The sequence below is a fragment of the Stenella coeruleoalba genome (genome assembly GCF_951394435.1).
Source record: "Stenella coeruleoalba genome assembly, chromosome: 2".
In the NCBI taxonomy this organism is placed as follows: Eukaryota; Metazoa; Chordata; class Mammalia; order Artiodactyla; family Delphinidae; genus Stenella; species Stenella coeruleoalba.
In genome coordinates this window covers 1728470-1754702 of record NC_137147.1, presented here as the reverse complement: position 1 = coordinate 1754702, position 26233 = coordinate 1728470, and the positions used below count along the sequence as shown (strand labels likewise).

General features: G+C 39.6%; 1 protein-coding gene across 7 annotated transcripts in view; it reads left to right on the top strand.

Annotated features, from left to right (window-relative positions):
* Positions 1 to 26233, top strand: part of MARK3 (microtubule affinity regulating kinase 3) — a 108281-nt gene that overhangs the window by 37197 nt on the left and 44851 nt on the right. For all 7 annotated transcript variants that reach the window (XM_079905771.1, XM_079905767.1, XM_079905770.1 and 4 more), the window contains one exon: positions 1888 to 1941. Coding sequence is in view for 6 of the 7 variants with exons in the window: in XM_079905767.1 (XP_079761893.1) it covers positions 1888 to 1941 (54 nt within the window). In the remaining variant the exon portion in view is untranslated. The remainder of the gene's footprint in view (positions 1 to 1887; positions 1942 to 26233) is intronic.

Here is a 26233-nt window from a genome sequence, read left to right as displayed (position 1 = left end):
AAATTTGAAATGTCATGAAGCTTTGCCCTATGTTTTCTTCTAAGAATTTGATAGTTTTATAGGTCGTAGATTTAGGTCTTCGATCCACGCTGAGCTAATTTTTGTATTTGATGTTAGGTTAAGAGTCTGATAACTTCATTCTTTTGCATGTGGATATCATTTCCCCAGCACCATCTGTTTTTTAATTTTTTAATTTTATTTATTATTTTTGGCTGCGCTGGGCCTTCATTGCTGCGCACGGGCTTTCTCTAGTTGTGGCGAGCAGGCGCTACTCTTTGTTGTGGTGCGCGGGCTTCTCACTGCGGTGGCTTCTCTTGTTACGGAGCACGAGCTCTAGGCACACAGGCTTCAGTAGTTGTGACACGTGGGCTCAGTAGTTGTGGCTTGTGGGCTCTAGAGCACAGGCCCAGTAGTTGTGGCTCACGGGCTTAGATGCTCTGTGTCATGTGGGATCTTCCCAGACCAGTGTCGAACCCATGTCCCCTGCATTGGCAGGTGGATTCTTAACCACTGTGCCACCAGGGAAGTCCAGCATAATCTTTAAGAATATAAAGGGGACCAAAAAGTTCTAGAACCGTTGACAAAGAATCTTTGAACACTTGCCCCAGATTTTGACTATAGTCCCTTTCTTCAGTGGTGCTTCTTATTGGATCTGTGTTCTGAGGGACATATAGTAGGAACACAGCCTCACTGACATGGGGTGAGACCATTTGTTGTTCTGGACCTCAGGTGCAAAGCTGGGTTAATTATGTTCCCTAATTCATGGCAAAGCCTCTGTCTTCACTTACGTTTCCTTCCGTCCCCTGTCATCACCCCATCCCCCCTTCTCGATATCCATAGTTCCTAGTTCTGGTTAGCCGTAGTTCACTTTTTTCTTTTAATTAATTTTTATTGGAGTATGGTTGCTTTACAATGTTGTGTTAGCCTCCACTGCACAACAAAATGAATCAGCCATACACATACAGATATTCCCCTCCCTTTTGGACTTCCCTCCCATTTAGGTTACCACAGTGCACGTAGTTCATTTTTAAGCAAGAAAAGACAGACTGGCTAGGTGAGGATGTCGGTGCAGGGTTAGTACAACTTAATTTTTTTTCTTTTTTTTAAGATAAGTGCATATAATTAGAAGCTGTAGCTCTTTCTTCCTATGTCTTAGTGGCTTATTTTTAGACTGCCTCACCCCTTTTTGAACAAAGACTACTAGGGGACCCATTTGTTGCCTCTGTACATACTCATTTGGTTAGCTTGTTGATTGATCTGAAGCTAGGGCCTTTTCCTTCTCTAAGAGTGCCTTTTCCTTCTCGAAGAGCTAGTGCCTCTTCCTCTTCTCTAAAGAGCTTTTTTATTGAAATAAGATGTTTTTAAAGTTTTCAGATTCAACACCAACTTATTTGTTCATATATTTACTCAATTAACCAGCTCCCACTTTGTGCTGGACACTCTAGAAAGCATTTTGGGCTGTATAAACCTATAAAAGCTATAGTTCCTGCCCTTGTATCCCAGAGTCAGATAAAATTAAAGTGTCAGAAAATAATGAATAGATTTTCTACATTGCCATATTTTTAGAATTGTTTTCATTGTATAATCTCTCCCCTTTTGGGAGGGGTTAGGAGGTGGTTTCTGGGAGACTTATTTTCCCTGTGTCTATAGGTAACTTAAATGTAAAATGTTATAAAATACCCTTATTTGCATGAAGCCCCTCTTGTCAATTATAAAATATTTATAAGGTGTAAAATATAATTGTAACTGGTTGAGTTTTAGGTTTCTGAGGTTTGTTTACTTGCTTGCTATTTAACAATGCTACATGTCTGGGCATTTACAAAACTATTACTAATTAGTCTATAATGACCAAATTCTTAAAATCCATAAATATTAATTTTTTTCTAGGTCGCAATAAAAATAATTGACAAAACTCAGTTGAATCCAACAAGTCTACAAAAGGTAAGATTGGTCCAGTATCCAGTTTTTTTTTTAATGATTTTCAGTGCTAATTGTCACCTAATTTGTCCATTAATTACCTCTACTATTATTTTTATTTATTGTATTTAGTACACAGTAAAGCTTCCTCTTCCTCAAATGAATGCAACTTAAATTTAATATGGTTTAAATGTCGTATTGTTGTATTTTTTTCCTTCAGTTGAAGATAATGACTTTTAAATGTTCTTAATAGCACAAACTGAAGGCTGTACTTTGAATATTCTAAATATTGACTAGAATAGAGTTATAAAAAAGACAGAACAACATAGTTTCATGTAATTAGTCTTAAGCAGAGTTACACATCTTTCTTACAGCTAATACTGAGATCTCTAAAGTCAGCACTTTGGCTTTCTTAAGCTACCACAATATGTCTAATCAAGGAGTGATGATTAATTGATATAAAAGGAAAATATAAAAGTAAAACTAAATTGGTAGTTGAAAACATGTTTGTTAATGAGCTATTGCCATTTGTATTATCTAATGTAGATCAGGAGTTCTCAACCTGGTGCATGTTAAAATCACCTGGGCCTCTTTTCAAAATCCTGATGACTGGCCCATAGGGAGATTTAATTGCTCAGGTAGGGCCTGGTCATAGGTATTTCACTGGTGCATCAGTGAATGATTAATGATCTTCATAATAAGATCCTTTTAGTTCCTTTTGGTTTTGCAGAGCCTTTTTACATACTTCATTTGATTTCTAGACTTGGCCTATGGTAGCTGGGGGATACAGAGACCTAGAAATAAGAACAGGAAGTCAGGCTTCCCTGGTGGCGCAGTGGTTGGGAGTCCGCCTGCCGATGCAGGGGACGTGGGTTCGTGCCCCGGTCCAGGAGGATCCCACATGCCGCAGAGCGGCTGCGCCCGTGGGCCATGGCCGCTGGGCCTGCGCATCCAGAGCCTGTGCTCCACGGCGGGAGAGGCCACGGCAGTGAGAGGCCCGCGTACCGCAAAAAAAAAAAAAAAAAGAACAGGAAGTCCTCTGCCACTTAGCTGAATGTGTAACTTGACCTTGAGCAAGTCACTTAACTTTCTGGACGTTGGGCTTCTCATCTTTTAAAATGAAGATAATTTCACTAAGTGAAATAAGTCAGACAGAAAGACAGGTACCATATGATCTCATTTATATGTGGAATCTAAAAAATAAAACAAATAGACAAACAAAATAAAACAGAAACAGGCTTACAGAGAGCGAAACTGTTGCCAGAGGGGAGCTGAGTGAAATAGGTAAAGAGGATTAACAGATATAAACTTTCAGTTATAAAGTAAACAAGTCATGGGGATATAATATACAGCATAAGGAATGTAGTCAGTAATGCTGTAATAATTTTGTATGGTGACAGATGGTTATTGGAGTTATCATGGTGATGATTTCATAATGTATTTGATTGTCACATCATTGTGTTGTACACCTGAAACTAACATAATATTGTATGTCAACTATACTTCAGTTGAAAATAATAATAAAAATAACTAAATGGAGATTTAATCTCCTCATGATGGATTATATTAATGAAATAATACATATCAAAGAGTTTCATAAACTGCAAAGCAGTACGTAAGACATTTTAAGGGTAATCATGCCCTATCTACATTTCTAATGTAGTTCTAGTTCTGTTGGTTATTTTCTATTTATATCATCATAATTTTGAAACTGTCTGTGTGTGTGTGGGATTAAGGTGGAGAGGGAGACAGATTTTATCTTGCACTGAAAATGTTATTTAAACAAGTGGCTCTGCAGGGCATAGTGGGCCTTAAGGGTTCTCAGGGTGGCCCTGGAAGGATCCAAAATTTCCAGTCCTTTGTTCTGAACATGAAATTGTATCCATTTCCTTAAACTCATTTCTTCATATATCTAAGGACTTGGTAGTAATTAATAAGTTAGAGGTTACTAAAACTTGGTATTCAGAACTAAAATTAGCATGTAGAGAAGTTTGCTAAGGATTCTAATTCAGTATTCGAATGTTACAGATCTTCCACTATTCATGTGTACTTGCAGATAACTGGAATTCTAGCAGTTTTCTAGGAAGAATTTTATCATAGTATTGTCTTGAGTTGGTTGTGATTTTTCTTGCTTGCTTCTTTTCATTATTTTTGGTCATAGTTTTTAATTACCACTGTTCTTTTTTGTTATTATTCCAAATTACTGTTTGTCACATCATTACCAATTTAGTACCTGGTAGGCTGTCTGTTTAGCTTGATGGTGTGATGCAGATTTTTATCAGCATTAATTTTGGCATATAAATAATAAGACTTTTAAGATTTGTTTGGTATAGCTCAAGTATGAACCATCCACAAAAAATTTATACTAAAGGCAGATCCGTCCAAGTTAAATAATTTGATAAGTGTAATGTTTTCAGTTTGTAGGGCATTGTTTTAAATCATAAATCATGTGTTTGTGTTCTTATAAATTAGAAGCATTCTATAAATACTTCCTTCACATTCTTTTTCGCTGAGTTCCCTTTCCATGGAAAGGTGGCAGCAGAGTGGTGTATACCTGGCATCTTTTGCCCTTGTAATAGTGGTGCTTGCAGCTTGTTTTCTTCCTCAGCACCACTCACAGTTGTATCACACCTGCTCACTCAAATCTCTGTATATTGTGATTTTAAACTCTGGAACTTGGTGTATGGCCTTAGGAGCTAACAACATTCTGCCATCAACAATATGCGATCTTTTTGTACTGCCACTACCAAAAAAAATGTGGACTGGCTCATTCAGGCAGTGTTTGAACACAGGTGTTTAAAATAGTGTCATTTCAAAATATTCACAGTATTCTGGCTTACACATTGAATCATGTACATCTGATAAACGCATTTAAGCAAACCTGAGTTGACTGCATATTAGTAAACTGATGTTATTTTCACTGACAGGTTCTTCACTTTTCCTTTTAATTTTTCCAGCCACTGAGTGAATAAATGTTAGATTCTAGTAAGATATATTTTTCTCCATTGTTTTTGTACATCTCAATTTCTGAGTACTATCCCTGAGACATTTTCTGTCCATAAATGTCTTTTAGGTCAGCCGTTAAAGAACTCTGTAATGTTGTGTACCTTTAATGATTTTGAAAACAACAGGAGTGAAAAAAAATGTTAGTCTTCCTCCTGGTTTTACAAAGTCACTTTCAGCTTTTTTTTTTTTTTTTTTTGGGGGGGGGGGGAGTACACGGACCTCTCACTGTTGTGGCCTCTCCCGTTGCGGAGCACAGGCTCCAGACGCTCAGGCTCAGCGGCCATGGCTCACGGGCCCAACCGCTCCGTGGCATGTGGGATCTTCCCGGACCGGGGCGCGAACGCTTGTCCCGTGCATCGGCAGGCGGACTCTAAACCACTGCGCCACCAGGGAAGCCCCATTTTTAGCTTTGATTTGGTTACAGATAATCTTGTTTTATTAAATTCAAGTTCGTCATTAAGAAGCAAGTTATGAATTTATTAAGACATGCAAGTAGGGCTTCCCTGGTTGCCCAGTGGTTAAGAACCTGCCTGCCAGTGCAGGGGACATGGGTTTGATCCCTGGTCCGGGAAGATCCCACGTGCCGCGGAGCAACTAAGCCCGTGTGGCACAACTACTGAGCCTGCGCTCTAGAGCCTGCGAGTCACAACTGCTGAAGCCAGCGAGCCACAACTACTGAAGCCCGCGTGCCTAGAGCCTGTGCTCTGCAACAAGAGAAGCCACCGCAGTGAGAAGCCCACGTGAAGCAACGAAGACCCAACGCAGCCAAAAATAAATAAATTTATAAAAGAAAAAAAAAAGACATGCAAGTACACTAAGTGTAACCCATCTAAAGTTATTTTCTTTTCTCATCTTGGAGTAGTGTGTTAATGTAAAGAGGGATTATAAAGTAATGGTTAGGAACACAGTTAAGCCAGCCTACATGGATTCAAATCTCGATTTCAACCCAGCCTAGCTGTGTGACAAGTCACCTTCCTGGATCTTAGTTTCCCTGTTTGTAAAATGGAAATAATAACAGTACCTCTAGGGCTGTGGTGAGAATTAAATAAGTTAACATTTAAAAGCCCTTAGCACAGGGAGATCAGCTTGGTGCTTTGTGACCACCTAGAAGGGTGGGATAGGGAGGGTGGGAGGGAGACGCAAGAGGGAGAAGATATGGGGATATATGTTTATGTATAGCTGATTCCCTTTGTTATAAAGCAGAAACTAACACACCATTGTAAAGCAATTATACTCCAATAAAGATGTTAAAAAATAATAATAAAATAAAAGCCCTTAGAAGAGCTGAGTGTAGTTCCTAGCACATGGTAAGGACCAAGTGTTTGCTATTATTGTGTGTCCTGCTGAATATTGGTTTTGAGAGAGAGTGGGAGATTTTTTTTTTTTAACTTTTATTGGCGTGTAGTTGATTTACAATGTTGTTAGTTTCAGGTGTACAGCAGAGTGAATCAGTTATACATATACATATATCCACTCCTTTTTTTTTTAAGATTCTTTTCCCAGGAGATATTTTTTGTTTGTTTTTTAAATTTTACCCTCACAGGAAATAAGTAAAACTTAAGGATTGAATGGTAGGTTCTGGCTTAGGTCTCATAGGACTTATTTGCAGTAGACTACTTCTGATCACGGCTAATATTTGCGCATTTAGTATATATGGAGTACTGTATTAGTTTGCTCGAGCCACTATAACAAAATTCTGTAGACTGGGTGTCTTAAACAACAGACATTTATTTCACACAGTTGTAGAGCCTGGGAAGTCCAAAATCAGGGTTGCCAGCATGGTCGGGTTCTGGTGCAAGCTCTCTCTTTGGCTTACAGAGGGCTGCCGTCTCACTGTGTCTTCATAGCAAAGTAGGGGGAAGGTACATGAGCATGCTGTTTGATGTCTCTACTTACAAGGGTACTTAATCCCATCATAAGGACCCACCCTCATGACCTCATCTAAACCAACTTAATTCCCAAATGCTCCATCTCCAAATATCACATTGTGGGACAGCTTCATGAAGTAAGTTCTGTTATTCAGGAAAGAGAGGCCAGGGAGATAAAGTAATCTGCCCAACGTCCCCTGACTAGTAAGTGATAGCTGCTTGGGCAGTCATTTTATGATAGGTGTAGTCATCATTGAGTCGAGCATTAATGAACTCTAAATGAAAACATGTTTACCACAGTTTAGACCATAGAGCATTTGCTGTAAGCAATGTCCCAGGTATATTAGTTGGATAGGAATTCATTGTCATTAGATACTAGAGCATGTGCTTCCCATGTTCTTACACATATAGGCGTTCTCACAGTAGCTAGTCTGATAGATACCTTTTCACCTTCATACTCTGTTAGGTGAGTATTACTACCATCTTGATTTTCCATTGAGGAGACAGAGTCTGAGAAGTTGGTATAGTCAGACTCTCCAGTTCGTAAGTGATGGAGCAAAGATGTAAATCTTAGCCTGACTCCAAAGCATGGACTATTTCCACTTCATTATGGCCCCCTCCTGTAATTAAATTTCCCTAACTGAGATGGGAACTAACCTGAGGCTTTCTTTGTAGTAGCTATGAAGAAGTTAGTAAATAGTTTCAAGGTTGAGGAAATATTGGGTTGGCCGAAAAGTGCCTTCAGTTTTAAAGTAAAAATAAAAGACACATTTTTCATTTTCGCGAAGAACTTTATTGAATAATGTATTCACCCTTTTGTTCCACTACCTTCTGCCATTTTTCAGGCAACTTCATAGTTCCATCTTCCCAAAACTTTTTCTCTTTCTGAGCAAAGAACTGTTCCAGGTGCCTTTTACAGTCTCCCAGGGAATTGACATTTTTTCCATTAAGAGAATTTTGTAAAGACCGAAATAAATGGAAATCTGAAGTTGCAATGTCTGGTGAATACGGCGGATGAATCAGAACTTCCCAGCCAAGCTGTAACAGTTTTTGCCTGGTCATCAAAGAAACATGCGGTCTTGCAGTATCCTGATGGAAGATTATGTGTTCTCTGTTGACTAATTCTGAACGCTTTTTGTCAAGTGCTGCCTTCAGTTAGTCTAATTGGAAGCAGTACTCGTTGGAATTAATCGTGGGGTTTTCCTGAAGGAACTCGTAATAGAGGACTCCCTTCCAATCCCACCATATACAGAACATCACCTTTTTAGGATGAAGACCGGCCTTTGGTGTGGCTGGTGGTGGTTCATTTCGCTTGCCCCACGCTCTCTTCTGTTCCACATTATTGTACAGTATCCACTTTTCATCGCATGTCACAATTTGTTTTAAAAACGGAACGTTTTCATTATGTTTCAGTAGAGAATCGCATGAGGAAATACGGTCAAGAACGTCTTTTTCGCTTTACTTACGTGGAACCCATACATCAAAGCGATGAACATAACCAAGCTGGTGCAAATGATTTTCATAGCTTGATTTGGGTATTTTGAGTATGTCAGCCATCTCCCGCGTGGTATAACGTTGATTGTTCTCAGTGTCTCAATTTGATCACTATCAACTTCAACTGGTCTACCCAACCGTGGAGCATTGTCCAGCGAGAAATCTCCGGCATGAAACTTCACAAACCACTTTTGACATGTTCAGTCACAGCACCTTCTCCATACACTGAGCAAATCTGTTTTTGCATTTCAATTGCGTTTTTACCTTTCTTGAAATAATAAAGCATAATATGCCGAAAATGTTTTTTTCTTCCATCTTCAATATTAAAATGGCTACACAAAAATTCACTAATTTTGTTAAGCCTTTTTTTTAAATGCACTCTTATATGACAGCTGTCACACACAATCTAACAAAATTGTTTCAAATGAAGTTAAAGACAACGAAGTGCTACTAGAGCCATCTTACAGAAAAAACCAAGCAAACCTTTTGGCAAACCCAGTATTTCAAGTACGAAAGAGAAGTAGGCCTTGTACCCCACCTCCCCTTCCAAACTTTGCATAAGTCATATTTTTATGCAAATTTGTTTATTCACTCCTTCACTTAACAAACACTTATTAGTAAATACCTGCTGTGTGCCAGGCACTGTTCAGAGCACTGAGGGTACAACATTGAACCAAATGAATGAAGTTCCTACTTTCATGGAATTGATATCATAGTGGGAGAGCAGCAATAAACAGATATATAATGTCATGTCAGTGCCATGAAGAAAAATAAAGCAAGATGTATTGACTGTATTTTCTTATTTTTTGTATTCTTGATGCTCTGGCATCTGGGGCCTTGCTGACCTGAGATAGACTACTCCCCAGGGCTAGCTAGTTCCTGGAAATAGTAAGCAACTCCCCTGTGAGTACACTGTTCAGATGCAAACTAACCAGTACAGAGCCCATACTCTGAACCATCTCCCCTATCTGGCTCTTAAACTCCAAGAGGCAATATTTCTCTGCCCTAATCATTGCAGAGCTGGTATCGGACACCTAGAGACCGTACTTATACTCAAGAACCTGCTGAAATTATCCCAATGAACCAGTCCTCAGCCTGCTTACCCTGCCTGGACTTACCTTTCCTGTGGAAACCAGAATAAAAACTCTTCCCCATGCTTTCCCCTTGCTCCGTCGGCCTTCTAACCCATCCTGGTGCTTCCTCACATGGCCCTGCATGGCACTGTGTGCCCCCTTCTTTTGGGAACTATAAGTAACAGACCATCATTTTAATGGCACTCTTCTCCTGATCTCTTGGCTCACCATACCTGAATAATAATAGAACCTACATTTTAAAACACAGGGTGGGGACTTCCCTGGTGGCACAGTGGTTAAGAATCCGCCTGTCAATGCAGGGGACCATGGGTTCAAGCCCTGGTCTGGGAAGATCCCACAGGCTGCAGAGCAACTAAGCCTGTGCGCCACAACTACTGAGCCTGCGCTCTAGAGCCCGCGAGCCACAACTACTGAGCCTGCATGCCACAACTAACTACTAAAGCCTGCATGCCTAGAGCCCATGCTCTGCAACAAGAGGAGCCACTGCCGTGAGAAGCCCGTGCACCGCAATGAAGAGTAGCCCCTGCTCACTGCAACTAGAGAAAGCCCGCATGCGCAACAACGAAGACCCAATGCAGCCAAAAATAAATAAATAAATTTAAAAAACAAAAACACAGGGTGAGGAGATAGTATCCGAGGAATGTGTAGATTTCAAGTGAAAAGTAGGGGTGCCCTCTTAGTAATTCGTTTAAGAAACATTCTTGTTCTCCTGAACCAAGCGTTGTGATAAGAAGAGTCAGATAAGTACAACAGACTCTGGGTGAACTTCACCATGTGGTTTGCAGTAAAAGTTTACTTAGACCTTTAGGATCTAAATGTTTTTTACCAAGTAATAAAGAATGGAAAGACCTTTGCAGTCCTCCTTGCAGCGTTGACATGGAGGTCCTCACTAAGTGTTCGTGGGAGGATTGCACACACAGCTTGAGGAGCAGCAACTGCAGCAGCGGTGGGCTGCCGAGGCCTGCGAGTATGCAGGGCAGTGCAAGGCCCTGAGCTGGCGGTTACATCAGGCCAAACTGGGAGCCTTGAATGCCCCGGCCCTTTAAGGAACAATCATCTCTGTGTAATAAACTTTTCAGTAATTCCCTAACTTTCCCCTGGGTTCTTCTGACTAAGATTTTGTTATTTTAGAAATACTCAGTCTTCTCGGTGGCAGAAACTTTAATTGTCACCATACTGTGACATAGTCAATTTAAACAGTAATCTCTTTTTCTTAAACTGGAACCATTAGTTAAAAACAAATGTGTGAATGTAGTGAAATAATTGATTTTTTAAAATATGTGTTTATGATAGCTGGTTAGCCAGCTTTAAACATGTATAGGGATGGAGGCACACTGCTTCCTATGCCATCTTGTTCCAGTGTTGGACGACTCTAGTTATTATACAGGTTTTTTTTTCTTAATTAATTTATTTATGGCTGTGTTGGGTCTTCATTGCTGCACGCAGGCTTTCTCTAGTTGTGGTGAGCAGGGACTATTTTTCATTGTGGTGCACGGGCTTCTCACTGCGATGGCTTCTCTTGTTGCGGAGCACGGGCTCTAGAGCGCAGGCTCAGTAGTTGTGGTGCACGGGCTTAGTTGCCCGCAGCATGTGGGATCCTCCCGGACCAGGGATCGAACCTGTGTCCCCTGCATTGGCAGGCGGGTTCTTAACAACTGCGCCACCAGGGAAGTCCCTAAACAGGTTTTTTTCTTTCATCGTTTACACTAGCATCTGTCTTCTAGAAACATGTACAGTACTGTTCTCTGTTCTTTCATTTGGAGCTTTGGAGGTTAAATCTACCAGTCCACAAAAATAACCCCTACCGATCCAACATAACCAACTATCTTGGGTCTTCTTGGTCCCTTCTCCAGAGTAAATACTCAGCCTCTTGGGCCAGCTACAGGACTTGCCCTCAACACAGGGCTAGTTTATTCCACATCAGTAATTGATTTTTTTCTTAACTGAATTTATTTCATTCTTGCTGAAGACCATTTAAATGGTTTCCTACCATAATTCCAGTCCTTTTAGTGTATTTTTGAAAAATGAGTCTTTTGTATTAGCTATCACTTCTAGTTTGGTGCTGTATACATTGGACAAGGATGTTTTCATCCAATTAAAATATCCCACAAGGTAGGGACAAGGCACCTCATTGGAGAATCCACCCTTTAGTTGGTTCTGCTGACTCATCAAGCAATATTTGAGTAATATTCAAGCACCATTCTCAAATCCAGACTTTTAGTAAGAGAGAAACAGAAATCCCTGTGTTAAAAAAAAATTAATCAAAATTACTAAGGAAAAAAAAGAATGATTTTAAATTTAAGTATGTGCATAAATTCAAGTATGTGCAAAATGCGGGAATTCCCTGGAGGTCCAGTGGTTAGGATTCCACACTTCCTCTGCAGGGGGCACGGGTTCGATCCCTGGTCGGGGAACTAAGATCCGACATAGCCGTGCACTGTGGCCAAAAAAAAAAAGTATATACAGCAGATTGCTGAATGATTATCAAAGTATTGTTGACTATAGGTTCCTTTTATCGGGGTCTTTGTGAGAAATTTTACTTACACCCACTCAAGTCTGGTTTCTTTTTAAAGTTGGTGTTTATTTTGGAGCCACTGTTAATGGTTAGAGCTCTGTAATAGCAGTGACCTTTTTTTGGCATCCCAGGGAATCTCAGTTGTGGGACAAGCCAGGGAACTGTATATTTGGAAGCAGAGAGAACCCGCTCATGCTTTTCTTATGGTCTACAATGTAATGTACTCTTACTGTTACCACCACTGAGTTATCTGGGGTACTTTTGCTTCAGCCTCCTTAGGGCAGTCTTTTTTAACCCTTGTTGTGCAGTAGAATCATCTGTGTAGTTAAAAAAAACCCCGTAATTTCTATTCTCTTTCTAAAGGTAACCTGTTTTAAAGATGACCCCCTCCTCCAGTGTTTTAAGTCTTATAGACTGCTGCCACTACAGCTGCCAGATATCTCCCCCCTCTCTCAACCTCTTCCTGACCCAATTTCTGGACTTCTTTCCTTCTCCTTACCCATCTGGTGAAGCACAAATCATTGTTGGGATCTTTTTCATTGATGAGCGCTGTTGATCTTTTCCTTTCTTAATACCTTCCTCTTTCCATATTGACTTGTAGGAGACTAAACAGCTCAGGCCATTAACAAAAGTAGTTGTTAGAATCCTTTTTTGTAAATTTTTAAAAATTGAAGTATAGTTGTTGTACAATATTATATAAGTTACAGGTGTACAATATAGTGGTGATTCACAATTTTTAAAGGTTATACTCCATTTATAGTTATTATAAAATATTGGTTATATTCCCTGTGTTGTACAGTATATCCTTGCAGCTTATTACCTAATAGTTTGTATCTCTTACTCCCCTACCCTATATTGCCCCTCCCCACTTCCCTCTCCCCACTGGTAACCGCTGGTTTCTTCTCTGTATCTGGGAGTCTGCTTCTTTCATATATGTTGGATACTAATTCCTTATCATTCATATCATTTGAAAATATTTTCTCCCATTCAGTAGGTTGCCTTTTCATTTTGTCAGTGGTTGCCTTTGCTGTGCAAAAGCTTTTAAGTTTAATTAGGTCCCATTTGTTTATTTTTGCTTTCATTTCCTTTACTTTAGGAGATGGATCCAAAAAAATATTGCTGCAATTTATGTCAAAGAGTGTTCTGCCTATATTTTTCTCCAGGAGTTTTATAGTATCCAGTCTTACATTTAGGTCTTTAATCCATTTTGAGTTTATTTTTGTATATAGTGTTAGAGAATGTTCTAATTTCATTCTTTTACATGTAGCTGTCCAGTTTTCGCAACACCACTTACTGAAGGGACTGTCTTTGCTTCATTGTATATTCTTGCCCCCGCTTATCATACGTTAATTGATCATAAGTGTGGGGGTTTGTTTCTGGGCTCTGTATCTTGTTCCATTTATCTATGTGTCTCTTTTTGTGCCAGTACCATACTGTGTTGACTACTGTAGCTTTGTAGTTTAGTCTGAAGTCAGGGAGTATGATTGCTCCATCTCTGTTCTTCTTTCTCAAGATTGTTTTGGTTATATGGGGTCTTTTGTGTTTCCATACAAATTTTAAAATTATTTGTTCTAGTTCTGTGAAAAATGCCATTGGTATTTTAATAGAGATTGCATTGAATCTGTAGATTGCCTTGGTTAGTATGGACATTTTAACAATATTGATTCTTTAGCGCACTCCATCTGAAAGCAGCAGAATACACATTTTCATCAAGTATACATGGAACATTCTCCAGGATAGATCACATGCTAGGCCACAGAACAAGCCTTGGCAAACTTAAGAAACTGTAAGTCATATCAATTGTCTTTTCTGACCACAACACTGTGAGAGGAGAAATCAACCACAAGAAAAAAAGCTGTGAAAAACACAAACACGTGGAGGCTAAACAATATGGATCACTAGACCAGTGGATCACTGAAGGAATCAAAGAGGATATTAAAAAATACCTAGAGTCCTGACTATTAATTTCAATCCAGCATCTGCATTCAGATCAGTGTAATGAATTAGGTAAACTTTTACAAACAGGATATGGTAAATGAAATCTAAGTCAAACCCTCTTCATTTTACATGTTTAAAATATTGAGAATAAAAATATATGTATATTGTTACATTTCAAAAATAGTAATAGGAGTGTAAGAAAATATAGCTTCAGTGTTGCTGCTGCTTTATGGGGAAATTTTTAATTTATTGCCAGACATTTTCACTTTGGCAGCAAATTTAGAGTACAGATTGTGAATTGAGAATATTAGAATTTATTTTTAATTGTACCAATTGTTCATTGTGCTATTTTAGAAAAGCCACTGAAGAACCAACTATTTTATTTTATTTTATTTTATTTTGCTGTATCGGTTCTCAGTTGCGGCACACAGATCTTCCTCAACAGCATGCAGGATCTTTCGTTGTGGCGTGCAGGCTCTTTGTTGCAGCGCGTGGGCCTCTCACTAGTTGTGGTGTGCGGGCTCCAGAGCGCACCAGCTCAGTAGTTGTGGCGCTTGGGCTTAGTTGTCCCGTGGCATGTGGGATCTTAGTTCCCCGACCAAGGATCAAACCCACATCCCCTGCATTGGGAGATGGATTCTTAACCCCTGGACCACCAGGGAAGTCCCAAGAACCAGGTATTTTAAATGGGTTAAACTTAGAGCCTAGCATGGACCCATTTGTGGAAAATTGAAAGTTGGGCAAAAACTAGACCTTTGGGAAAGAATCCTAGCGACAACAACCAGAATCACAGCCGTATGTTACTTATTGTGTGCCACGCACTGTTCCAAGATCTCAACAACATGTCAGGTTCCTTTATCCCTGGGGGTAGCAGAGGCCCAGAGAGATCAAGCCACCTAGATTCAGTCAGTCAATGGTAGATCCCCAGGTGGGGACAGATAGTGGGCTCCAGAGTTCAAATTCTTAATGACTGTGCACTAACTGACACACTGACTGAACTAACATTAGAACTTAAAGCCCTAACTTCACATAGCCTTTTCCCAACATGTCCCCTTGGAAGGAATCAGGCCCAGCACCTTCCATATGGGAAGCATACAAAGGAGCTTACTGAAGCTCCTTCACCTTGCATGTGGTAGATACCCAATAATATCTGTTCATTATTTTATAAGTACCAAATTTATTTTAATACTAAATTAATATTTTTCTCATATTGCCCTAATTCCAGGAATCTTGACCACCAGAACCTTAGGTTTTGAGGTGGTAGGAAAATTTCTTTGTCTTTGAAATACTTGATCATAAAAATGCACATTGGGTTTCCCTGGTGGCGCAGTGGTTAAGAATCCGCCTGCCAATGCAGGGGACATGGGTTCAAGCCCTGGTCCGGGAAGATCCCACATGCCATGGAGCAACTAAGCCCATGCGCCACAACTACTGAGCCTGTGCTTGCTGTAGAGCCCATGAGCCACAACTACTGAGCCCACGTGCCACAGCTACTAAAGCCCATGCACCTAGAGCCCGTGCTCCGTGACAAGAGAAGCCACTGCAACGAGAAGCCCACACACCACAACGAAGAGTAGCTCCCGCTCACTGCAACTAGAGAAAGCCTGCGCTCAGCAGTGAAGACCCAATGCAGCCAAAAATGAATGAATGAATGAAATGCTTTACATACAGAAGATGTTACATATTTGCCATATACATATGTTTAGGGTATTTGATTCAAGAAATGGATCAGCAACAATACTTTAAATCAGTCACGTTGTAACCTTCCCCAACGTGACCTCCTTCTTTGTTTCCCACCTTACAAGGTAACCACTAACAAAAATTTTGTGTTACTATTTTCTTTCTTTTTAAAATTAATTTATTTTTGTATATTAATTTATTTCTTTATCTTGCCGGCATTGAGTCTTCATTGCTGCATGTGGGCTTTTTCTGGTTGCAGCAAGCGAGGGCTACTCTTCGTTGCAGTGCGCAGGATTCTCATTGCAGTGGCTTCTCTTGCTACGGAGCACGGGCTTTAGTCATGTGGGCTTCGGTAGTTGCAGCACGTGGGCTCAGTAGTTGTGGCTCGCACACTCTAGAGCGTAGGCTCAATAGTTGTGGCGCACGGGCTTAGTTGATCCACGACATATGGGATCTTCCCTGACCAGGAGTCAAACCCGTGTCCCTTGCATTGGTAGGCGGATTCTTAACCACTGTGCCACCAGGGAAGTCCCTGTGTTACTATTTTCTATTGATTGTTTTTATAATTTTACCACATATTGGTCCCTCATCAATATAGTGTGAAGATTTTAAATATTATATAAATGGAATCATGTTATTTGTGTCCTTCTCCTGTTTGCTTTATTTTGCCCAAATTGTGTTCCATGTTGATGTATTTAGATGTAATTTACTTTCACTGCTATGCTTATTTTCATGGTTATATAGTATCCTATTACATGAATATTTCATGATTTATTTTATCCATTTTCTGTCTGATTCAGAGACATTTGGATTGCTTATAGCTATTTGTATCACAGACACTGCTATGGATTGTTCGTGTGTGTCCTGGTGAAGTTGTTTATGTTTCTTAAGGATATGTGTCCAGTAGTGGACTTATTGGTTCACAGGGTTTGTACATCCTCATTCATCCAAAGCAGTTGTGTTAATTTATATTCCCACCGGTAGCATATAAGACAGTTCAAGTAATGTTACATCCTCGTCAAAATTTGATTTTGTCTGATTTTTCAGTTCTTGACTATCTGATGGATATAAAACTATGTCATTGTGGTTTTCATTTATATTCCCATGATTGCTGATGAGTATTACATCATTCATATTTTTATTGGCTTTTGTTTCTTCTGTGAATTGCCTGTTCAAGCCTTTTCAGTTTCTAGTGGATTTTTTCTTAATCATTTTAGAGATTATGTATTCTGGATACTGACATGTGGCAGATATCTTCTTCTGTTTGATGGTATATCTTTTCATTCTCTGGATGTTGTCTTTTGATGAACAGCAGAATTTCTTAATTTTAACACACCTGAATTGTCATTCTTTTCTTATATGGTTTGTACATTTTCTGTGTTCTTTTTTTTTTTTTTTTTTTTTTGCAGTACGCGGGCCTCTCACTGTTGTGGCCTCTCCTGTTGCGGAGCACAGGCTCCAGACGCGCAGTCTCAGCGGCCGTGGCTCACGGGCCCAGCTGCTCCGCGGCATGTGGGATCTACCCGGACCGGGGCACGAACCCATGTCCCCTGCATCGGCAGGCAGACTCTCAACCACTGCGCCACCAGGGAAGCCCCTTTTCTGTGTTCTTTAAGAAATTCTTCCCTGCCTGGGGCCATAAAGATATTTTTCTCTGTTGTCTCAAAGGTTTATAATCTTTAATCCACCTTGAAGTTGTGCATATTGTGAAGTAGCAATCCAATTATGTTTTTTCATACGTGTTACAACTTATTGCCTTGTCTCTCCTTTTCCCCACTCTTCTGCAATACAGAGTTTCCGTACCTCTCTACACACACATACTGTGTTCTTCCAAAGTGGTTATTCTGGTTCACTTCACAATTGCTATTTTAAAGGCAGGTTTTTAAATTTATTTTCATTTAAAATTTTTATTTTCAGTAGTAGAATGGCAGGGCTTCCCTTGTGGCGCATTGGTTAAGAATCTGCCTGCCAACACAGGGGACACCAGTTCGAGCCCTGGTCCGGGAAGATCCCACATGCCGCGGAGCAGCTAAGCCTGTGAGCCACAACTACTGAACCTGCACTCTAGAGCCCACGAGCCACAACTACTGAAGCCTGTGCGCCTAGAGCCCGTGCTCTGCAACTGGAGAAGCCACCGCAATGAAAAACCTGCACACTGCAATGAAGAGTAGACCCTGCTCGCCGCAACTAGAGAAAGCCTGCGCGTGGCAACAAAAACCCAACGCGGCCATAAATAAATAAATTTATTTTAAAAATAGTGGAAAAAAAATAAAAAAATAAAAAATAAAAATAGTGGAATGGCAAATGATAAACAGAATCCCAAAATATATGACAGGAAAAATCTGAGCTAAATTTATAGAAGCACAAGAGTGACAAAATAGATTTATCTTCTCTCAGGCTATGTATGACACATTAAGTAGAGGAAAAAAAGATACAGATCTTAATATAGAGCCCCTCCACTAGCCCATATTACAAATTGCGCATTTTTAATTTAATTAATTTATTTTTTATTTTATTTTTGGCCCCACCATGTGGCATGCTGGATCTTAGTTCCCTGACCAGGGACCAAACCCGTGCCCCCTGCAGTGGAAGCACGGAGTCTTAACCACTGGACTGCCAGGGAAATCCCACACATTTGTGCATTTTTTTTTAAAAGCATCCCTTTCTTAGGATACATTACAGCTCTGTGCCAGTCAAATCTATGATGATTGTAGTGTAAGTGATTTCCTCACTGTTGGGCAATGCATAACTTACACAGCTATAAACAGTTAATATGATTAATAAGCCTGACTAAGAGATCTTTCCAGATCTTTCTGAACAAGCAATAAAAATAGAAACCAATAAAAATAGAAACAAACAAAAAGTACAAGCATGTGGGACTTGAAAACACTCTTTGAATTCATGGGGTCAAAGAGAAAATGCAAACCAAAATTGCAGTGTATCTAGAAGGTAACACTGTGTATCCGAACCTATAGAATACTGCTTTTGGTGTTCAAGTAAATTTGAAACCTTAAACACATTATTAAACAAAAAATGACAATACATTAAATATTCAACTAATAAGTTAGAGAAGGGAACAAAATAAATCTCAGGAACGAAGAATAATGTAAGGAACTTATAAAGGGCAGAAATTAGTGAATTGGAAAAACAATCAAAATGATCTAGAGCTTTTTTTTTTTTGAGAGGGGGATGAGAAGGGAGGCAGTAAAATAGATAAACCACTAGTTACTTAATCCAGGGGATAGGGAGAGACAACACAAAGTATGAGTATGAAATGAGGGGCAGGGAAAAGACCAGATAGAGAAGAATTAAAATTATCATGAGAGAACCTTTTGTGCAAATAAACTAGAACACCTAAAAAATGGATAATTCTCTAGGAAAACGTAACTTATCAAAATTAACTCTACAAAAGAATCTAAATGCATCAGTAACTACAGAAGAAATTGAATAGTGGTAAAAAGGCCAGCTGCCACCTCAGATTGCCATATGCAGAATTTCATGATTGGCTTCTTTGAAACCTTCAGTGAATAGATCTTGAAGGGAAGCTTCCAAATTCTTCTCTGGAATTCACATACATGGCTATCAAAATGTATTAGAAACAGGGAAGAAAACTATAGTTCAATCTCACTTACAACATCCATTCAAAAATTCAGAATTAAAGTATTAGCATATAGGACTTCCAGTTAAACATTAGTACATTTATCTTTGCTCCTTCCTCCCACTCGCTAAATAGTAGTAAAGGAATTAAAAAGGAGTGTCAAAAATAGAGAAGACTGGCAGACAAAGAATTAAACCTAGTTTGCCAGATGGAAAGCAGATGGATGAATAGTTGTGTGTGTGTGTGTGTACACTATTATATATATTTTTTCATGTAGTAGACTTAGCAAATCATAGTGAACTGAAACCAATCCGTAAGGGGAGCACTTAGGGGTGGGAATAGGTAGGCTGGTGCCAGCAAAAATCATGCTGAGTCATGCCACAGAATTCAGAAAGTTTAAGGCTGAGTTCTGTTAGCTCCTTTTGTGGGTGGAGGTACATGTAGAACTGGAAACAGGATTGGCTTAAAATGTGTAACTGGGCCTCATATCACCTCCAGGCAACCCGCCCTTCTCTGCCCCAGTAGAAATTGGGCAGTTTATTTTCTGAAGAGGCGGAATTGAAGAGCATCTAGACTTGGGGACCCCATACTAAAAACGGGCCCACTGAGTGGTGAGATACTCTGTCTTCCCTCTCCTTGCTTGCCTCCCAGAACTCTCTAGCCCTTCATGTGTTGCCTGAAAAGGAAATTGGAGGATTCTTCTCCAGGAAAATTGAGTTAAATGAAAATATAGTTAGAGACATTATTGTCTTTCAGTGAATCTACTTAATCTTTGCCCGGTCATCCTATGGTCCAGCTTTTATATATATAACATTTAGTCCAGTATTTTGGTGCCTCTCTTAAATATGGGAGGACAGCCAAGAATCTCCAGATATTTGAGGATAACCTGAAACTAAAACAAACAAGAATAAGAAAGAGAAAGGAACACTGGAAGAGGAAACTCAGCTACTTTAAAAAACAACAACACTTTAATTATGTTTTCAAAGATTTTAAAAAGAGGGAGACAGAATGCAATAATGACCATTATATTCATGAAAGAAGAACATGGTGCATTGAGAAAGGACTGTTGGGGAGAGGGTAATTTATAGTATTGGAAAGAAATTCAATAAAGGGGTTGGAAAATAAAGTCAAGGAAAGCTCTCAGAAAGTATTACAGAAGTTCATAGAGGTGAAAATTAAGAAAGATACCATGTGAACTTGAGGTACCTATCTAGGAGGTCTAGTTTCTGGTAAAGAGGTGTTGTAAAAAGAACTGGGGATAGGAGGGGAGATTATCAAAGACTAACAGAAGGTGATTCCCAGAACTGTAGGACCTGAATTTCCAGATTGAAAGGCTCAGTGCCCAATGCAGTAAATGACAAAAGACCCACAATATATCTGGACTGAATGCTAATGTACCACAGAGACTGAATCTGTGGGATATTAAAATTTAAATACATCAAAATTAAAGAGAAGGAAGAGGAAAAAATAGGTCACAAAGAATTGTAGCAGAATGTCATCATACCATTCCACACCACTGTAAGCTGGAAGGAAATGGATCGAGGCCTTTAAAATTCTGAGAGAACTGGATATTCATGTGTAAAAGAATGAAACTGGACCCCTGTCTTATACCATGCACAAAAACTAACTCATGGATTAAGGATTTAAATGGAAGATATGAAACCATAAAGCTCGTGGAAGAAAACAGTGGGAAAGAGCTCCTTGACATTGTTCTTAGCAATGACTTTTTTTTTTAATATGACACCAAAATCACAAGCCAAAAAAGTGGGACTACAAAAAACTTCACAGCAAACAAAAAACAAACAACAGTCAACAAAATGAAAAGGCAGCCTACGAAGTGGGAGAAAAGGAACCCCTACAACCAGTAGCAAATAAAACCCCAAATAATCCAAGTTAAAAAGCAACAAAGGATCTGAATAGACATTTTTCCAACGAAGACATTCAGATAGCCGACAAGTGCATGAAAAGGTGTTCAACATCACTAGCCATCAAGGGAGTGCAAATCAACCTGTTAGAATGGTTGTTATCAAAAAGACAAGAGATGAATGCTGACAGAGGTGTAGAGAAATGGGAAACCTTGTGTACTGTTGGTAGGAATGTAGATTGGTACAACTACTTTGGAAAACAGTATGGAAGTTTCTCAAAAAACTAAAATTAGAGCTACCATATGATTCAGCAGTTTCACTTCTGGGTGTATATCCACAGGAAATGCAGTTACTATCTCAGAGAGATATCTGAGATCCCATGTTCGTTGCATTGTATACTCTAATAGCCAAGCTAGGGAAACAACCTAGCGTTCATTGACAGATGAATGGGTAAAGAAAGTGTGAGGAGTATTATTATTATATATTCTAACCTATAATAATAGGAATATTATTCAGCTGTAAAAATGGAAATCCTGCTCTTTGTGACAACATGGATGGACCTTGAGGGCATTATGCTAAGTTAAATCAGATAAATACTCTGTGATATCAGTTATATGTGGAATCTTTAAAAAAAATTGAACTTATAAAAACAGAGAGTAGATGGTGGTTGCCAGGGGATGGGGGTGTTGAGGGAAATGGGGAGCTGTTGGTCAAAGGGTACAAACTTCCAGTTACAAGATGGAAAGTTCCAGGGATCTGTTGTACAGCGTGGTGACTATAGTTAGCAAGTACTTGAAAGTTGCTGTGAGAGTGGACCTTAAATGTTCTCACCACAACGAAAACAACAACAAAATGGTAATTATGTGAGGTGAGGGATGTGTTAGCTAACTTTACTGTGGTAAAGATTTCACAATATATATGTGTATCAGATCATCACATTGCACAACCTTAGACTTACACAGTGTTCTGTGTCAATTATATCTCATTAAAACGGGGGGGCGCATTTCTGAGAGAAAACAATTATGACCTAGAATTCTTTTTTTGTTTGTTTGTTTGTTTAATTTTGGCTGCTTTGGGATCTTCGTTGCTGTGTGCAGGCTTTCTCTGCTTGCGGTGAGCGGAGGCTACTCTTCGTTGCGGTGCGCTGGCTTCTCATTGCGGTGGTTTCTCTTGTTGCAGAGCACAGGCTCTAGGCGCATGGGCTTCAGTAGTTGTGGCATGTGGGCTCAGTAGTTGTGGCTTGCAAGCTCTAGAGTAAAGGCTCAGTAGTGGCGCACAGGCTTGGTTGCTCCGTGGCGTGTGGGATCTTCCCGGACCAGGGCTCGAACCCATGTCCGCTGCGTTGGCAGGTGGATTCTTAACCACTGTGCCACCAGGGAAGTCCTGACCTAGAATTCTTTACCCAGCCAAAATGTCAATCAAATGTGAAGATAGAATCAGAACATTCTTGCAAGGTTTTAATCATACACTTATCCTTCCTCAGGAGCTATTGGTGGGATATTTCACCACAATGGGGGACAGTACTAAAAAAGAGAAGAGCATAGGGTCTAGAACAGGAAATCCAACATAGCAGGCCTTGAGAGCAGGACAGAGGCTTCCAGAATATGGATATTTCCAGGGGGGGGAAAGAAAGAAAACGTGACTATTTGCAAGTATTTGAGAGGAGATATACACTTCTGTTACAAAGTTTAAGGATGAATTAGTAAAGTGAGAGATACATAGAAAACCTAAGTGAACAAAATAACCGAGACAGTCATTAGCTCAAAGGAAATCAGAAACATTTTTGATAAATAAAAAATGGAAATGCATTCCTAGTGTGGCTATAAAGAATATTTATATAATGTAAACTGAATACTTTAGCCAAATATTATGGTAACTGATCAGGAGGAAGGTGGGAAGGGATGTGGGGTGGGGGACAGGGTGTAAGAGAGCTAAATCTTCACTGCCAATACTAAGAAAATAGCTAATATCAGGGGGAGGGGCTAAGAAATCATAGAATAACAGCACAAGCATGCTATTCAGAAGTAAGGTAGCAGGGACTTCCCTGGCGGTCCAGTGGTTAAGACTTTGCCTTGCAATGCAGGGGGGGTGTGTGTTCGATCCCTGGTCGGGGAGCTAAGATCCCACATGCCTTGTGGTCAATAAACCAAAACATGAAACAGAAGCAATATTGTAACAAATTCAATAAAGACTTTAAAATGGTCCATGTCAAAAAAATATATATATATAAAAAAAAGAGAAAGTAAGGCAGCAAATACCTGAGTTGAAAGTGCTTGACATTATGAACAAGGGTTGAGGGTGGAGAGATATATTACATTACACAGTTCAACTTTTAAAACTATATGTACTGCTTTTAGCAATAAAAATTAAACATAATATTTATTTAGCCAAAACTGTAATAGAACCTCATGAAGAGGATGGAGAGGGGAAGCATAAGTCTGTGTTTGGAAGGGTTTACAAAAGTTAAATCCAAAGTGGGAGTCACAAGACAGTGTCTAAAATGGAAAATCAAGGAAGCAATATAATCTGGCATTTTAGAAATATGCAGTAAACAATAGATGAAATAGCTTAAAAAGTTGGAAGGATTGCTTGTGAAAGTCAGCAAAGGAAAGAGGATGAATTTGAGTAAGGACCCAACATTTTCTGCTATGGCAGACAAAAGTCTTATTTCCATACTATATAAAAGGTCTTGCAGATCGAGGAGAAACAGGAGTATATAACCTAATAGAAAATAGTCAAAAGATACACTCAGGCAATTAGTAGGACAGATGGTCAATATTCAAGTAAAAAATGTTTAACATCCGAAAAGATAACATTTTTTCACCAGATTTGCAAAAAACTGATAATACATATTGTTGGCAAGAGTGTAGAGAATCAGGGACTCTGTTATTGCTGACATAGTTTAAATTAATATATATTTAGAGAGGAATGTAGCACTAACAAAATTTTAAAAGCATGTATGCCCTTTGGCCCCCCAATCTACTCTGCCAATATATTTGCATAAGTGTATGAGGATGTATATATACAAGGATGCTCATTGTAATGTTACAACAGCAAAAAGTTAGGGATAACCTACATGATACCAGTAAAATTCTGGTTAATTACACTGTAGTACACCCACACATATATATCTCCCCCCATCTATAGACAGCTCTTCCTGGGTAGGAGATAGGTCACTGCCTTTGCCTAGTGTTAAACAAATGGTCTTTAATAGTGCTCTTATCTTCTCTGTTATTTGTTAACTTTCCTATTCTGTTGTTTATTTTAATGTTAGGGTGGTTCTGAGAGTAACTAAACTCTCTTTAAGCTCCTTAAGTTTTGCCTTACTGTGCTGGCTGTCATATTTGCTGGACTTTAAAGATATTCCCTGGAAGACTTGTCTGCCTTTCACCCATCAGCAGCCTTGGCCCAGACTATGAAAAGGAATAGTAAACTCTCTTCTTGTTAACAGTCCTCAGAATACAGCAGTTTTCTTTTTCGGGAATTCCCCTTTTGTCAAAAAACACTTTTCTTTGTTCATTCTCCATCTTCTTCTTAAAATTCAAATTACTTGGAGGAGAGGAGATAGATACTACAGTTGTGATTCAGAGTTCAAAGGACAGATAAAAGTATAGAAGGCAAAGTCTTTACCCCTTGACGTCCATCCATCCAGGTCCCTGCCCTGGGACCACCAGTGGCATCAGTTTCTATTTGTCCTTCTAGAGGTATTCTGTTTATAGAGAAGCAAAGACATTTTTTTTCTTTCTTTTTCACATCAGAGCATTTTGACAGTTCCTTCTCCACAAACTCTGGGCTTTTGCCAGGCTCTCTCCCTCAGTTTTGTCTGAGAGGGTCTTTGATTTGTTCTTTTGTTCAGCAGAGGTGCTGTGATCAGTGTGGTAAGTGAGACAAAGGGCCATAATGAGGAAACAGCAGGTACATCATCCTTCTCTCTTTCCTTCATGAAGTGCCCCAGACACGTTCCAGGGTCTGGGAAGCTGGTTACAAACAGAGGTTTGTCTGTGGTAGGCATTAGAGTCTAGTGTCTGGATTTCATTCTGTCACTCTGGCTGCCTCTTCCGAGTCTCCACTGTGGGCCTCAGCTCTCTTCTCTGAAATGCTTGCTTGTTGATGATTCTGTTTTTTTCATTTTACAGTTAGGCGGTGTCATTTCCTTCCAAGGATACTATCCCTATGCTAATAATTCTACAGAATTTATCTCTAGCCCAGATTTCTTTCCTGAGCTTCAGACCCAAACACCAAGTACCATGCTATGCTTTCAGTATCCTCACTTAACTGCCCCTCACGTGGCATGTCCAAAGCCAGGCTCACCCTCCTCGCTGCAGCTTGAGTCTTCTGTCTCAGAGTGGCACCCAGATTCACGAACTTGGGTGTCAGCTTCAACTCTGCCTCCCTCTCCCTTACCCCCTGAATGCTTCTTACCTGTATCTCCTTCTCTTCATCCAAGGCAGCTAATAATTACTCACAATCTTGATTTACAGTTCACCTCTCTCCTAGTAAAGACGAGGTTGGCGATTATATTCCTGTCCATTATTTCTAATACATGAGTTGTCATCCAGCATGTCACTCAGCTGCCATGAAAAGCACAGGCTCTCAACCTTTGGCCTGTTCGTTCTGTCTCATACCTATATATCTGGAGAAGCAAGTCTGAACACTTTGGTCATGATGATTTAGATCACAGTTTGATGACTATGATAACATCTCACCCTACCCTATGCTGTCTCTTATATGCTCATTTTATTTTTATATCAATTGGTAAAATTGTTTTTTCCCAAGGATAATTCCTGTACATCCTCAGTACAGGCTTTGGGGACATTTCTTTACTCTGTAGTACTGTGGGCTTAGTGTGTTTAGTGTTCTCGTCACCAGGGTCCACGTCTTTGCCTTTAGAGATGTTTGTTCTCCTGTCTACCAGTTCCTAAAGGACATAAAAATGGGAAGATGTGTAGAGGGTGGAGATTAGTCGATGAGGAGAGAACTCTTTCACTTTACACATTTCTGTGTTATTTTATTTTTTACAACTAGCATCTGCATAAGGTTGAAAGGGAATGTAGAGAAATAAGATAGTAGAAATAGGTGAACGTCTTATTTAAATGTCCTTTTATAGTAGCAAAACTTAAAAATATGTTGTACAATCCTAGTAGGGACTTTGCTTAAAGTTCATGTTTTCTTTTCAATACATTATTTATATCCAAATTTATCTTCAGCCATCAGGTTCACAGTTGATACAAATAAATGAAATCTCTGGCATTTTAACC